The sequence below is a fragment of the Periplaneta americana genome, chromosome 3 (genome assembly GCF_040183065.1).
Source record: "Periplaneta americana isolate PAMFEO1 chromosome 3, P.americana_PAMFEO1_priV1, whole genome shotgun sequence".
Taxonomy (NCBI): Eukaryota; Metazoa; Arthropoda; class Insecta; order Blattodea; family Blattidae; genus Periplaneta; species Periplaneta americana.
In genome coordinates, this window is record NC_091119.1 from 152,636,405 (window position 1) to 152,650,075 (window position 13,671).

The following is a 13,671-nucleotide window of genomic DNA, read 5'->3' on the forward strand; positions in this document are numbered from 1 at the left end:
TACAGCAATAAAAATAAATAAATTTTTCTTACTTACTTACTTACTTACTACTTACTGGCTTTTAAGGAACCCGGAGGTTCATTGCCGCCCTCACATAAGCCCGCCATTGGCCCCTAACCTGAGCAAGATAAATCCAGTCTCTATCATCATATCCCACCTCCCTCAAATCCATTTTAATATTATCTTCCCATCTAAGTCTCAGCCTCCCTAAAGGTCTTTTTCCCTCCGGCCTCCCAGCTAACACACTATATGCATTTCTGGATTCGCCCATACGTGCTACATGCCCTGCCCATCTCAAACGTCTGGATTTAATGTTCCTAATTATATCAGGTGAAGAATACAATGCGTGCAGTTCTGTGTTGTGTAACTTTCTCCATTCTCCTGTAACTTCATCCCTCTTAGCCCCAAATATTTTCCTAAGCACCTTATTCTCAAACACCCTTAACCTATGTTCCTCTCTCAAAGTGAGAGTCCAAGTTTCACAACCATAAAGAACAACCGGTAATACAACAAAAAAATGGTGGGTGGTAGAAAAATTCTGACTTCATTTTTGGAATCAGCAGATGAAATTACATAAGAAACACCAGAAACTGTACATTTAACAAAATCACTGTTGACCAGTGTTATCTTGTCACGAAAAAAGGGTTACGCTTTCCCATTGGTTATTAATTACTCGAACTCTTCTCTGTGAGGATTCTAGTGAATTGTCTTACAACTTTGTTGTTTTCCAGAATGCCCTGATGTGCCAATTTGCACTCTGGGTTAATGAAGATGACGCTTAGGTTTCTCTTAAAAAATAAACGTCTTAGGGCCGTATTCATAGACATTTCGCAGCACGCGCTACGAGCGTACTAAGCTAGTCCCGGATATCCACTAATTACTAGTACAGAATTCAAATCATATCCTATAGCTAACACTGGTTTATGAGTACGAAAAATGCTGATAATCCACCGAAAGCTCGCGCTAAAAATGTCTATGAATACGGCCATTAATGATCATTTTGCCAGATTGTTGACGGGATGCGATCGATAGTTATAATTACCCTTCCACTAAATTAGTTGACGTCTTAGTTTAAAATCGAATACTTCTGTAACTCTAATTTCCGACTGAAAATATGCCATTTTCACGAATTTTGATTTTGAAAGCTTAACTATAGTCTCAGCGAGTCGTAAAAATGAAGAAATTCGCATCCTCGTGATGTTTGAGAAAATCTAGGTTATATAATAATTCTTGTTGTTTACTGCTGTAGCATTCTACTTGGACCTATTCTCCTAACCGTTACATCACAAAGCCTTGCTTATTATTTCCAGGAACAAAACCCAATTCTTTCCTTCAAACGACTTACAACCTGTCATTTCTATAATGCTGAGACCCATGCGACATATACATATGATTTCTGAACTAATGTCTTCATTGTTCCTCTTTATGTTTTATTACAAGTCATAATCGGCATATAAATATCTTCCTAAAGTATTGGTATTGAAGGTACTTCTGCTCTGATGTTACCAGCTGGTAACGAACGAGCTAAGAGAACAACTGCAGTTATATAACCTAACCTGTCTGCATATTCCTTGGAAGATAATGGCACTGGGTCGCCTATATAACAAGAAACGTCGACAGCGCGCGTCAGTGACCGCAAGTTGACGTGAGAGCACTGAGGAGGACAGCGAAACTGCAAACAACGCGTTTCACTACATCTAATGGTAATGATTTTTGTAACTTATATGTTATGTATTATACACAACATCATTCATGTCATAACACGGGTAACATATTGTTTTAAAACTACTGGTGTTTTTCATAGACTAGCTGATCAAATTTAATAATAGATTCCTATTGGAACGACAATGACAGGGAAATTCGAAGTAGGTTTACTCGTAAAATCTAACCTCACAGCCGCTATCTGCATTAGTAGTAGCAATTCTGATTACTCCGCAGGGAAGCATAGGGTCTTGATAAAAGCACTCCGCAGGGAAGCATAGGGTCTTGATGAAAGCATGCCATCGTACTCTATTGTTCGCCAACGCTTTAATTTTTTTCCAGCTTTTCCCTGCCTGTTTAGCATCACCTCTAATTGCTATCTGCATTACAAATATCAAAATACTCCTCGGGAAATGCAATCCTTACCATCTACTTTTAATAAATCAGCTGACAAAGTGTCAGAATTAATAACAGATTACAGCCAAGAATGTGAGACGTAAGCTATGGCAACACTGGTAGGCCTACTGCAGTTCTTTTAGAAATTATATCAAGTTGATATTCCCTGGCTTAGAAATTGATTTCCATCTTCATTTTTCATTCTACACGTTGTATAGGGCTTATATGTATTTGTGTGTGTATGTATGTATGTATGTATGTATGTATGTATGTATGTATGTATGTATGTATGTATGTATGTACAGTATGTATGTATGTATGTATGTATGTATGTATGTATGTATGTATGTATGTATGTATGTATGTATGTATGTATGTATGTATGTATGTATCCGCTTGGCTGCATATTATAACAATTTCTATTGAGAAACAATAATATTGTTTCCACTCTTGAAGGTAGTTATGTTCATTTGCAGATTACTCTCTTGATTACATAAGTTTTGGGAGAATTATACCCTGTTAACCTCATTTGGGTGAAAAATGGATTGATAAGGAAATAATTGTAATATTGTGATATTTTGGTAGACCTTTATACTTAACTAAATGGATTATTCCAGCCTACTTAATTAATCATTATTTTTCATTCCCTCATTTACTTGTTTATTTAATTATTTATATACTTATTCATTGATTTACTTGTTTATTTAGTTACTTTCTTATTTACTTATGTATTATTAAATTTGTTCATTTATATCTTAACTAGGCTATTATTAGCTCTCAGAAATATTTTGCAATTTCATTCTGTATTTAAAAGACTGTTTCAAATGAGCTATATTTAACAGATTTGTGCATAGACAGGAAATTGTGAAAGGCAGTTAGAGAATCATTGTTAAAGAAATTCAAGTTCCTAGACTTAAATATCACGTCTAATGTGAACTAGCTCATCACGTTAGGCAAATAGAGCTTTCCCTTATTTAAGGAGACCTTTGCCCTTCATGGGACACAATAGGTTATCTTTATCTTCATCTTTATCTTTATATTTAACAGAATAATGACAATTCTAAATCTTCCATGGAGTACTTAGAGTCCATTCACAAGAAATCTATTCTGGTTGCCATCGTTGGAATGCAATTTTCAGAATTCTGTGAAGCTGTGGCAAACAATAGCCTTGGGTCGCAGCGTTACAAGAATTTAGAGAAGAACCCTTCCACAACTCATTTCAAATGTTTTTATTAAACTCCAATGCCAATGGTATTGAAGAACTAAAGGAAATCGGATGAATGTTTTCAAGATGATTATATATTAGAAATAACCCTGATTTAAAACTGTCTATTGCCTGAGATAATATCTCATGACATCTCCAACTTTGCGCAGGTACAACATGGCTCCTGAGATAGACACTTGTGTCGTTGCATCGCCTGAGTCATGGCTGAACAAGAACTTCTTGGAGACAGCCCTAAGATCATATCGCAAACCATCTAACTTGAGGGTCACCAAGTTCGACGTGAAGGCTGCGGTGGGCAAAGGGGACAATTACTGCAGCGACTTGTACAGAGTGAAAGTCCACGTATCCGACGGAAGCGTCTACAACTTGATAATCAAGAGGGAGTTGTCAGAGGACGGCGAGATCGCTCGGATCGTAAAGAATTCCACTGTCTTCTCCAGGGAGATATACATGTACAGTACCACAGCAGTGGAACTGGCCAAGATACTGCAGGAAGCCATGCCAGGTGCGCATCTTTTACGCGAAGGTCTATTGCTCAGTTCTGAGTTCTACGGCCCTGAGAGAGGGGCTTTCACGCGAGATAAGAGGTAACGGGAGTCCACCGCTGTGGAGTAACGGTTAGCATGTCTGAATGTGAAACGAGCGGGCCCGGATTCAAATCCTCGTTGGGGCAAGTTACCTGGTTGGGGCAAGTTACCTGGATGGGGCAAGTTACCTGGATGGGGCAAGTTACCTGGTTGGGGGGGTTTCCGAGGTTTACCCTCAACCAATTGAAGCATTGTCATCATTAATTTACATGTCATTGTCATCATTAACGTAGACAGGTTAATAGATGAGTGGAACAGAGAAAAATTCTCTCCGGCTCTACGTGCTGACGCTCTATTCACTAAGCCACACCGGATTCCCATCCCGATGTCGGATTGAATCCTCTCAGTTTAAGTTTCACCTCTTGGGTTCCCTCCAGTGGCCTACCATGCACTGCGTCATAGGTGTATGACAGTGGCACAATGTCCATATATGTGCAGAGGTGCACTCGTTATGAGTGACTAAGTGGCCGGGATCCGACGAAGTAAGCGCCGTCTTAAATCACTAAGGGTGCTATTCATAGACATTTCGCAGCACGCGCTACGAGCGTGCTAAGCTAGCCCCGGCTATCCACTGGTTACTTGTACAGAATTCAAATCATATCATATCGCTAACACTGGTTTATGAATACGAAAAACGCTGATCATCCACCGGAAGCCCGCTCTAAAAATGTCTATGAATACGGCCCTAAGTGATTATTTTTCTCATATCATATATTATTACGATGTACCGAAGTACATATGATATTTCCGCACAGAAATTCTGCGTCATCATGTGATGATGGATGAGTGGAACAGAGAAAAATTCTCTCCGGCACCGGGATTTGAACCCAGGTTTTCAGCTCTACGTGCTGACGCTCTATCCACTAAGCCACATCGGATTCCCATCCCGACACAGTGCATGAGGGTAGGCCACTAGAGGGAACCAAAGAGGTGGAACTTAAACTGAGGAGATTCAATCCGACATCGGGATGGGAATCCGGTGTGGCTTAGTGGATAGAGCGTCAGCACGTAGAGCTGAAAGCCCGGGTTCAAATCTCGGTGCCGGAGAGAATTTTTTTCTATTCCACTCATCCATCATCACATGATGACGCAGCAGAATTTCTGCACGGAAATATCATATGTACTTCGGTACATCGTAGTAATATAGACAGGTTAAGTTCACCAAGCAGTGTGATGTACCTGTACAAGAGCGCGGCCGTTAGGCGACAAAATCATTCACAGAATAGGAGTAGTAAGCACAATAAGCCACAGGCTTCAGTGCAAGTCTTCGGGCCCCTTCTCCGAAAAAAAAAAAAAAAAACAGGTAAGGTGAAGGAGAAATGGAATGGAATTTTCGGGAGGGTGACACTATGACCCAGCACCGCGATCTTTTACGAACTAGTGCGCTAACCCTCAAGCTAGGCACATTCCCAAATCCATACCGGCTGACTACACTGAGGTTTCGAGCAGGCAAGTGCCCTCGTCCCTAGGCTAGCCCCCTCCTTGCGTCGTCAGCCAGCGTTCGGGAAACGTTATGGAATGATAACGGAATGGAGAAATGTTGACGGAATTATGTACGGGCCTGATATGGGGAAACGGAAGAACCCAGAGAAAATCCCAACTACGGATCCACCACAAGTGTCACTGTATTGAAAAATCCCGGGTCTGACTGGGACTCGAACTCGGACTGTCTAAGTGACAGGCTGAAGGTTTGACCACTTAGCCATCGCAGGGGACAATGGGGAGGGAGGAAGTTGGAAATAAATAAATGTAAAATGTAATAGGAATCTCGCGTCCTTGCAAGGGATTCCGGGCGATGGAATATTGAATAGCTATAGAAGTATGTAAGCTCTAAGCCAGCTGGACATTTGTCTCAGCACAATACGCGTTCTACTGAAAGGATAGATAATTTTGAAGGGAAAATATCGAACAGAGGGCGTAATATTAAATACATAAAGGAAGAATAATATACTGCTAACTACTTGCTCATGAAACAGCGTCATTTCTCACAGTCACTGTAACTGGAATGCAAGACTGAATTAAGTTCTTTACCAGCCTGAATAGAAAAGAACACTTTAAAGCACAGTATTCCACCAAGAAGTGGATGGTGCTGCCATGTAGAAATTATAGTAAACAAGTACTGGGAAAGAGACGAAGTTGTTCCATACGTAACATAAGAGGGGCATAAGTTGTGGTACCGGTAACTAATTTGTTTTTCTCAAAATTAAGCGTTCGTATCATCAGATGTCGTATATCGTATATCATAGTGGACCAAGCGCCATTTATTAAAAACGGAGAAAGCAAGGATTAAAGTTACAGTAAGTGAATACCACAGTTTAATGAAGATTGACACATCATTTAGTTTTAATGTGTATACTTTATATTACTTGCTATATGTTTCCATTGAATTATGGTAATAACTTCATTTTAACCCTTGTTTTCTACGGTTTTAGTAAATGGCGCTTGGCCCACTATAGTTCTGAACCCTTCATATGATATCTATAGTATGAGGTCGCATCACTAAATAGCAAGGAAGTAAGTTGACAAAGTTTTATGAAATAAAGAATCTTGTGATATTTGATCCATCAACAGTTTTTAAAACGAAGTTTGTATCGTTCACCTACAATTCCTGTCTTACATATGGCTCTATTCGCTACGCAGTCCAACGATATCCATCTGTTAGTCGTCATTCTCACCTATCATTCTACAGTACAGTTACTTCAGAAATGGAACTATGGAATAAAACTTCCCCGACGAGCAAGAAAAGTCCTTATTTGGCTAGAGTTCGAGGAATTGGAAACCAATTAATCATTGTCCATGGATCGAAATACTGGGAGATGACAAAACTTCAGATTACATTTACATAAAAATTTATACATATAATACGAGTTGCATAGCTACTAGCTATTATAATGATACAGTAAGAGTACATACCGACGTTCACCTCCTGCACATTCCTTGTCTTCATAGCACCAACACCACTTCACCATGCGCCTGAAATGAAAAAAAATGTATATTGAATTATTGATGTAAATTATTTAGCACGCAAAGTAGATATTGGAATAAATCATTTTAAATTATTTATTAACACATATAAATGCAGCAGTAAATTTACTGCATTTTAACATACTTCGCTTACTCGATTTGCTTTAGCATAGCCTACTGTCAATGTGATATTCGAATTTATTTTTGTTATCATTAGGGCTAGGATTTTGTTGAAATTGCATCTTTTTCCTAGTAAACCAGAAACATAGCTGCTTTAGTATTTATATGTTATGTGATAAACTGAGTGTTTTAAGACATATTTGTTAGGACATTTTTTTTTTACATTTTTTGCGTGTTTCAACTCATAAGAGCATTTTTTGTTTTATTCGGTCATTTTTTAGGCATTTTCATTTAATTTTGGCCATAAATCCCCATTATTAATGTAAAATAATGTTTATTTCCTTTGATATTTTCTCTAGATATTTTGTCCATTAATACCCATTATTTTGTACAACATTTTAATCGTTTTCCTACACAAATATTGTCATTTTAACGTAGTACACCCCATGTAATGGATCAGTCCAACCACCCCTTCAATATAGACTCCTCTATACCTGCTAATTCCGGATAAGAGTGGCCTTGTGGTGGACTACATGGAAACTACATCAGGTAAAATAATTAATTAAAGTGTACTACTTAGAAAAAATTATGTAAAATTAAATAAACTTAAATGTTGGTACTAGAATTTAATTTAATAACTAAATATTAAGTAGTACAAAACCTCTTTCCTTACTAAGCCAATTATGTAAGATCAATTTTTAGGGCATTTTAAGGGCATTTCTGAAAGATTTTTAGGTCATAAATTCATTGTTTTTAAGACATTTTTTCATGATTTGTAGGTCATCAAAATCCTAGCCCTAGTGATCATTATTCTAGATTTTTTGAAGTTCTACTAAGGAATTTCTTCTTTATAAGAGTTTTTAGGCAGGGTTAGATCAGGGTTAGACTTTTGGGTATTCCACTGTGACCTGAAACTTGACCTACTTACAGGTTCCATCATCAGGGCAGATAGGTAAAACCAGAGGGCTCGCCTACCAGTTGGGCTTGTTACGCCAGGCTAATCCGGACGACTGAGCAATGGCTTTTAATTGGCAAATGTTTGTATAGGAAATTAAATGCTAAAGCCAAATGAGACATTCGGAAAAATATGAACATATATTACTCGTATAATACAGGGGCATCATTTTATTTTTACTAACATTTCTAATATTAACCTGGCTAACCTTTGGATCAACGATTAAGAACCGGAAACACCGTTTGCTACCCCCTTCCACGACTGGAGTTCGATGATACTGGCGTAATATACAAACAAATCACTTTACTAGGTAGAAGAGAGAAGAAAAATAGTTCATCCATTTATGTAAAGTAGGAAATATTGCGATTTTGAGTTTGATAATTTTCATTAGGTTTTTGTTTAATCAAAATACAGTATTAACAATGAGTGTTTTTACTCACGAACTGAGTTTTCCATGCGGACGTATTCATTATGCAGTGTATATTATACTGTCTACAGCACATCAGCGTACACTACAGAGAATTAAGTTAAATTGAAAAATAATCATAATATGGATATTTGAAAATGGTGGCCGTTCATTTCGATACAGGCTTCAGTTCTAATATGCATATTATCGCACTATAAACTATTGTACGTAATTCCAATTATCAGGTTCGTACTTCGTATCAGTAAGTCATGTTGAAATAATTTTGTACCTACTCTATAAAAGAGACATTACGTACTATAAATTCAATCTTCACTTCTGCCCGATCCGAAAAGATAAAATTACTCAGACATGCTATCGACTGTCCGTCCAAGTGGTTACGTCGCAGCGTCGTAGAAAGGGAGGAAATCACGTGACGGTTAATTACTTAACGAGGCCCTTTTATTTAAGTTATTTTAAACAATTGTATGGATATAATATTACGTAGACGTCCAATTCCTAACAGAAATTAATGTTCTCAGAAAAGAGCTAAGACAGCCCAGCCACTAGCATTTACAGAGAGGCGAATAGAAGCAGGTGGGGGAAACCGGGATGCGACATAGGCAAATGGAAAATGATGCAACACTGAAAGCTCTTTCGTCACTGGAAAACGCGAACATATTTTTGGAACGTACTGTTTACTATGACCGTAAGGCTACTATGACTGTATATGCGGTCTTGGATCTGTGTGGAGGACGGTTGAACTTCATTAGTAGAAGGTGGAAGGGGGTGGGAGTGAAGTACATTAAAAAACTCAGGTACAATAAAAATTAAAGTAAAAATAAAATGATGTCCCTGTACAAGTATATACAGTATGTGAAACGGAGCTACAAATAATTGATTCTGGATTAACCAAACTAATGTTTAATATTATAAGTAGAGCCCTTCCTTCAGTCACTTTGGTTACAAGTTAGGTATAAGTCGAGCATTTCTAACCTCGCTGTGTACGGAGAGCTCTGCCAATCAAAACAGTGCAAGCAGCAGTGAATCAGTCTCCCCGGTACTGTACTGTGCGTCTCTGTGTGTACTGTGCGTTGTGAACAGTAGATACGATATATTTTACAGTAGTCATGCGACAAATTATTATTTTTAAGACTTAATAAGAATAAACTATTTATTTTAAGTCAAACAAATATTATTTTTACAATAAATACAGTGAATGCAAAAAGTGTTCGTACTCTTAGAAAATTCAGATTATAATACACTTTAAGGTAGCCGTGGCGAAAATGTAATCGTGCGCCGAGCCATTGTGTAACCTGCAACGTGCATAGCACCTATGGAGGGAGGCGGACACTCGAAGGGTAAGTGAAGCAACGGATTTTCATTTTCCTTACGTCAAGCACTTAAATATAATTTTATAGAGTATAAGGTTACAAACTAATGTTTAGTACGTGTAACGAAGAAAGAAATGAACAAGAAAACATAGGACACATCATCACAACCTAAAAGTAACTGTCTTCAGAATGTCTCTGCTACAGAGTTTCAAAATCAGGAATTCTGTCACTTACTGCCAGTAGTAGTTGATCACGAAGGTATTTGTCTATCAGTCGTAATCAAAATTAGGTTTTTACTATTTTCATTGTTGAAAATAATTTTCACAAACGTAAGTTGTAGCGAACATGGCTTCAACAGAGCAAGCGAAAGAACGAAGCTTCGGATATTTATTTTTTGGCAAAGATTTGAAAAGTTCAACATTTGTCAAGTCCTTACATCTAGCTTTCATTGTAACATTACATTGTAAATCTGTGAGTTTAAATTGAAGACCTAATCGCATTATTCGTACATCTGCTGAAAAAGGATCGAAATAATAATAATAATAATAATAATAATAATAATAATAATAATAATAATAATAATAATAATAACACAACCTTTTAATGTTTCATGAGAACATGTAGTATAATGCTGTTTTATGTTATACAACCGTTTTCCTCGTAACACTTGTGAACAAATCATACATTTAATATTCTCACCATATTGGCAGGAAAATAATGCGTCCTCCCATCCTACTTGAAACTTTCGTTTTTGTAGAGATACATGGTTTCGAGAGAGACATTGCGACGATACGCCACTCTCATGTCAGAGACAAATACAAATGGAACGGAGTTTGACTCCATTGAGTGAGAGGGTGGGGGTTGGGGGAGCAAGAGACATGCACAGCTATCATTGAGAGCCACAATGTGCTCGTGAGTTACATTTTCGCCACGGCTGCTTTAAGGAGAATCGCAGAATCTGAGAAGACAATAATGCACTAGTTATGAATAGTGAGTTCTGACGCTCACGAATATGCTATCTATAAAAATAACACAATTAGTACAATATTTGGAAAATTAAATTAAACTCCGTAATGATACATAAGTCTGCACAACAAGTGATCGTACACCTGAAGTAATCGCAGTAAAAGAAGAGTTGGAGGGGGTGGTGTTGCCAGTACTCGTTTGTGTGCCTCTGTGTGTGCAGCAGTGACTGGGAGAGAGCTCCGTCATCAGTGGATGAAGAGCTGAAACGTCAAAATGGGCAGCAACCGTAAAGAAACAAGTGAGGAGACAAGAAAAGTTACTATTAAACTGCATAACCAGAGCAAATCGTTACGTGAAATATGAGAACTTGTTGGGAGACCTCGGTCTACCATCCAGTCAATTTATGATAGGTTCTGCGCATCAAAGACTGTGAAAAACAAGCCAAGAACTGGACGACCTAAAGTTCTAACCGAACATGATGAGCGCGTGATTATTAGGGAAATTAAAAACGATCCAAAAATTAGTGCAGTAAAGGTTGTCGCAGATCTGGAAAGACGAGGTATGAAAGTTTCAGCCAGCACAGCCATGGTTATTATTAGGCTTCGAGACTTGGGACCCGATACAATAAGTTTGCTGTGCATGTAATAGAAGGTTGTTGACTCGCTGCAGGTAGTGAAAGGTAGAGATGTGTTGAGGTAACAACGTTGCTATTTAGAATAGAGTACGGTAGTATGGGGGAACACACACATATGTACATTCTGAAAGTAAATATACGTTACACAATGACAATGTCAAAAGGATGTGAGAATCATTTATTCTCCCGTCTTTTATAAGGATTTGTGTTTAATTATACACAGTGTTAATGGTGGAAATAAATATGTAGCAATTTTAATTTCTTCATTTATCCTATTGGTCGTCTTTAGGAATTGTAGTTACAGTACCGAATTTCAATGTACTACAAGATACATTTTCAGTGTCTCAAACGTAAATCTTTGTACTGTGAAAAGCTGCGCTCTACATCGCATGACGTGATAGGAGCAAAATGAAAATACCTAACATCATTGCAGTCTCTAAGAGACAGTCCTTTATTCTCGTGTGACTTTATGTCCACTAATTTGCTGTTTATGTTACACAAAGTTCCATATCCGTTATTTTTACATAAAATTGCTTTCCACTTCTGCTTTACAGGTTCAGCAACCGGTGTACTTGGTGTCTCATTAATTCTCTGTATCATTTCTTCAACTAATTTGAGGGCTTCCGGCATCTCTTGCTCTGACTTTTCTAACCGTGTAATAGTTTCAGACACAGTTTGAAAATAGGTTTGTATGAAAACCAAATTATTCGTCAGAACCTTCAAATCCAGAGCGTTTTTCTTTGCGTATTTGTTGTCATTCATTCTACATTACCCCCCCCCCACCCACTGTACGCTTTACCATTATACTCAGTACGCCGTTATGCGGATTTCCCACTGAACTGCTCTATTGGGTCCGAAATCTCGAAGCCTACTTATCATGGTCGCATAGCCCGGAAAAAGTGTTGAGTGAGTAAGAAAAATCGCATAAATTATTAAATTTCGCGAAGGAATACCGAGATAAAGGAATGGAGTACTGAGAAAAAGTAATTATTTTGGACGAAAGCAAATTTAATGTTTTTCGTTCAGATGGGAGAAGTATGGTGTGGCGACAAAAGAATACAGAGATGGATGCTCAACACCTTGTGCCTACAGTAAACACAGAAGCGGGTCAGTGCTAGTGTGGGGGTGTGTGAGTGCCTCGGGCGTGGGTAGACTGCATTTTATCGATAGTGTGATGGACCGCAAAAGGTATGTGAACATTTTAAAGCAGAATCTCCCTGCTAGTGCTGAAAAGTTGGGTCTTCAATGTACTTTCCAGCAAGATAATGACTCAGAACATACTGCGGAAAACACTTGATTGTGGCTGCTCTACAATACTCCAAAACGACTTCACACACCCCATCAACCACCTGACACTAAAGTCATCGATCATCTTTGCGCTATTCTAGAGAAAAACATAAGAAAGCACCATTTCTCAACTAAAGAAAGTCTTAAGCAAGCTCTTCAAAAAGAATGGGACTTAACTGATTCCACAATTACAGAAAAATTATTAGAATCAATACCACAAAGACTGGAGGCAATAATCGCGGCAAAGGGCAATCGTACAAGGTACTGAAATGACGTATACGTTTATAAAGAATTCCTGATAGCAGGTGTACGATAACTTCTTGTGTGTATAAAAACAGGAGTGATTTAATTTTGTTAAATATATTATAGAAATTATTAGATTTTTTTTTTTTTTTTGCTACACTCAATAAAATATATAGAGTTTTCAGTCGCAATATTGTTATCTGTAAACTTTTCAGATGTCTCATTTGTCCTCAGAAACTATTTTTACTCACATTTTGTAGATGTACGAACACTTTGTGCAGTCACTGTATATTGCAATAATTACATCGTACACGTTGAAATTATTAGTTGAAAAGACATACATCTCATTAAACAAAACTACATATTCTATGAACTGTACGAGCGTCTATGCATTACAATGAATTATCATAAACATTTTCAGATTCCCTTATGCGAGCTACCACATTTTCATAGCAGGGCAGTAAATGATATCTACGTAATGTTGTTGCACAATAAAGTTTTCTTTCTGTATTATATTTTTCCACGAATTCTTGAAAGTTACTATTTTCGACCTTTTCAAATGGAATATCCGCTAATATCAACATTTTTACACAAGTCATTGTAAAATTAAGACCGATTAGCGGGGAAATCGGAAGTGGAAGGCAGGTTTCCATGCTTAGTGGACAATTCTTTTACACGTGTAACATGTGTTTTCGTGTTGCAATGTTTCTCTATCAAACGCCGTTTGTTGGTTTTTATTTCTATGTTGCATACCTTACCAGAAAATGTTTTCTTCTTTCTGTATGAAATACTCGTTACCAAATCTATCAGAGCACTGACCGTCAAGCGCCTGCCTTTGGTTTGTTTTGGCATGTTG

General features: G+C 37.8%; 1 protein-coding gene across 1 annotated transcript in view; it reads left to right on the plus strand.

The window, feature by feature from the left end:
* The first annotated feature begins 1,597 nt into the window (after positions 1-1,597).
* LOC138697060 (uncharacterized) overlaps positions 1,598-13,671 on the plus strand; it is a 45,988-nt gene continuing 33,914 nt past the window's right edge. The window contains exons 1-2 of the mRNA XM_069822654.1: positions 1,598-1,703; positions 3,472-3,827. Of these exons, the coding sequence (XP_069678755.1) occupies positions 3,479-3,827 (349 nt within the window). The 5' untranslated portion in view covers positions 1,598-1,703; positions 3,472-3,478. The remainder of the gene's footprint in view (positions 1,704-3,471; positions 3,828-13,671) is intronic.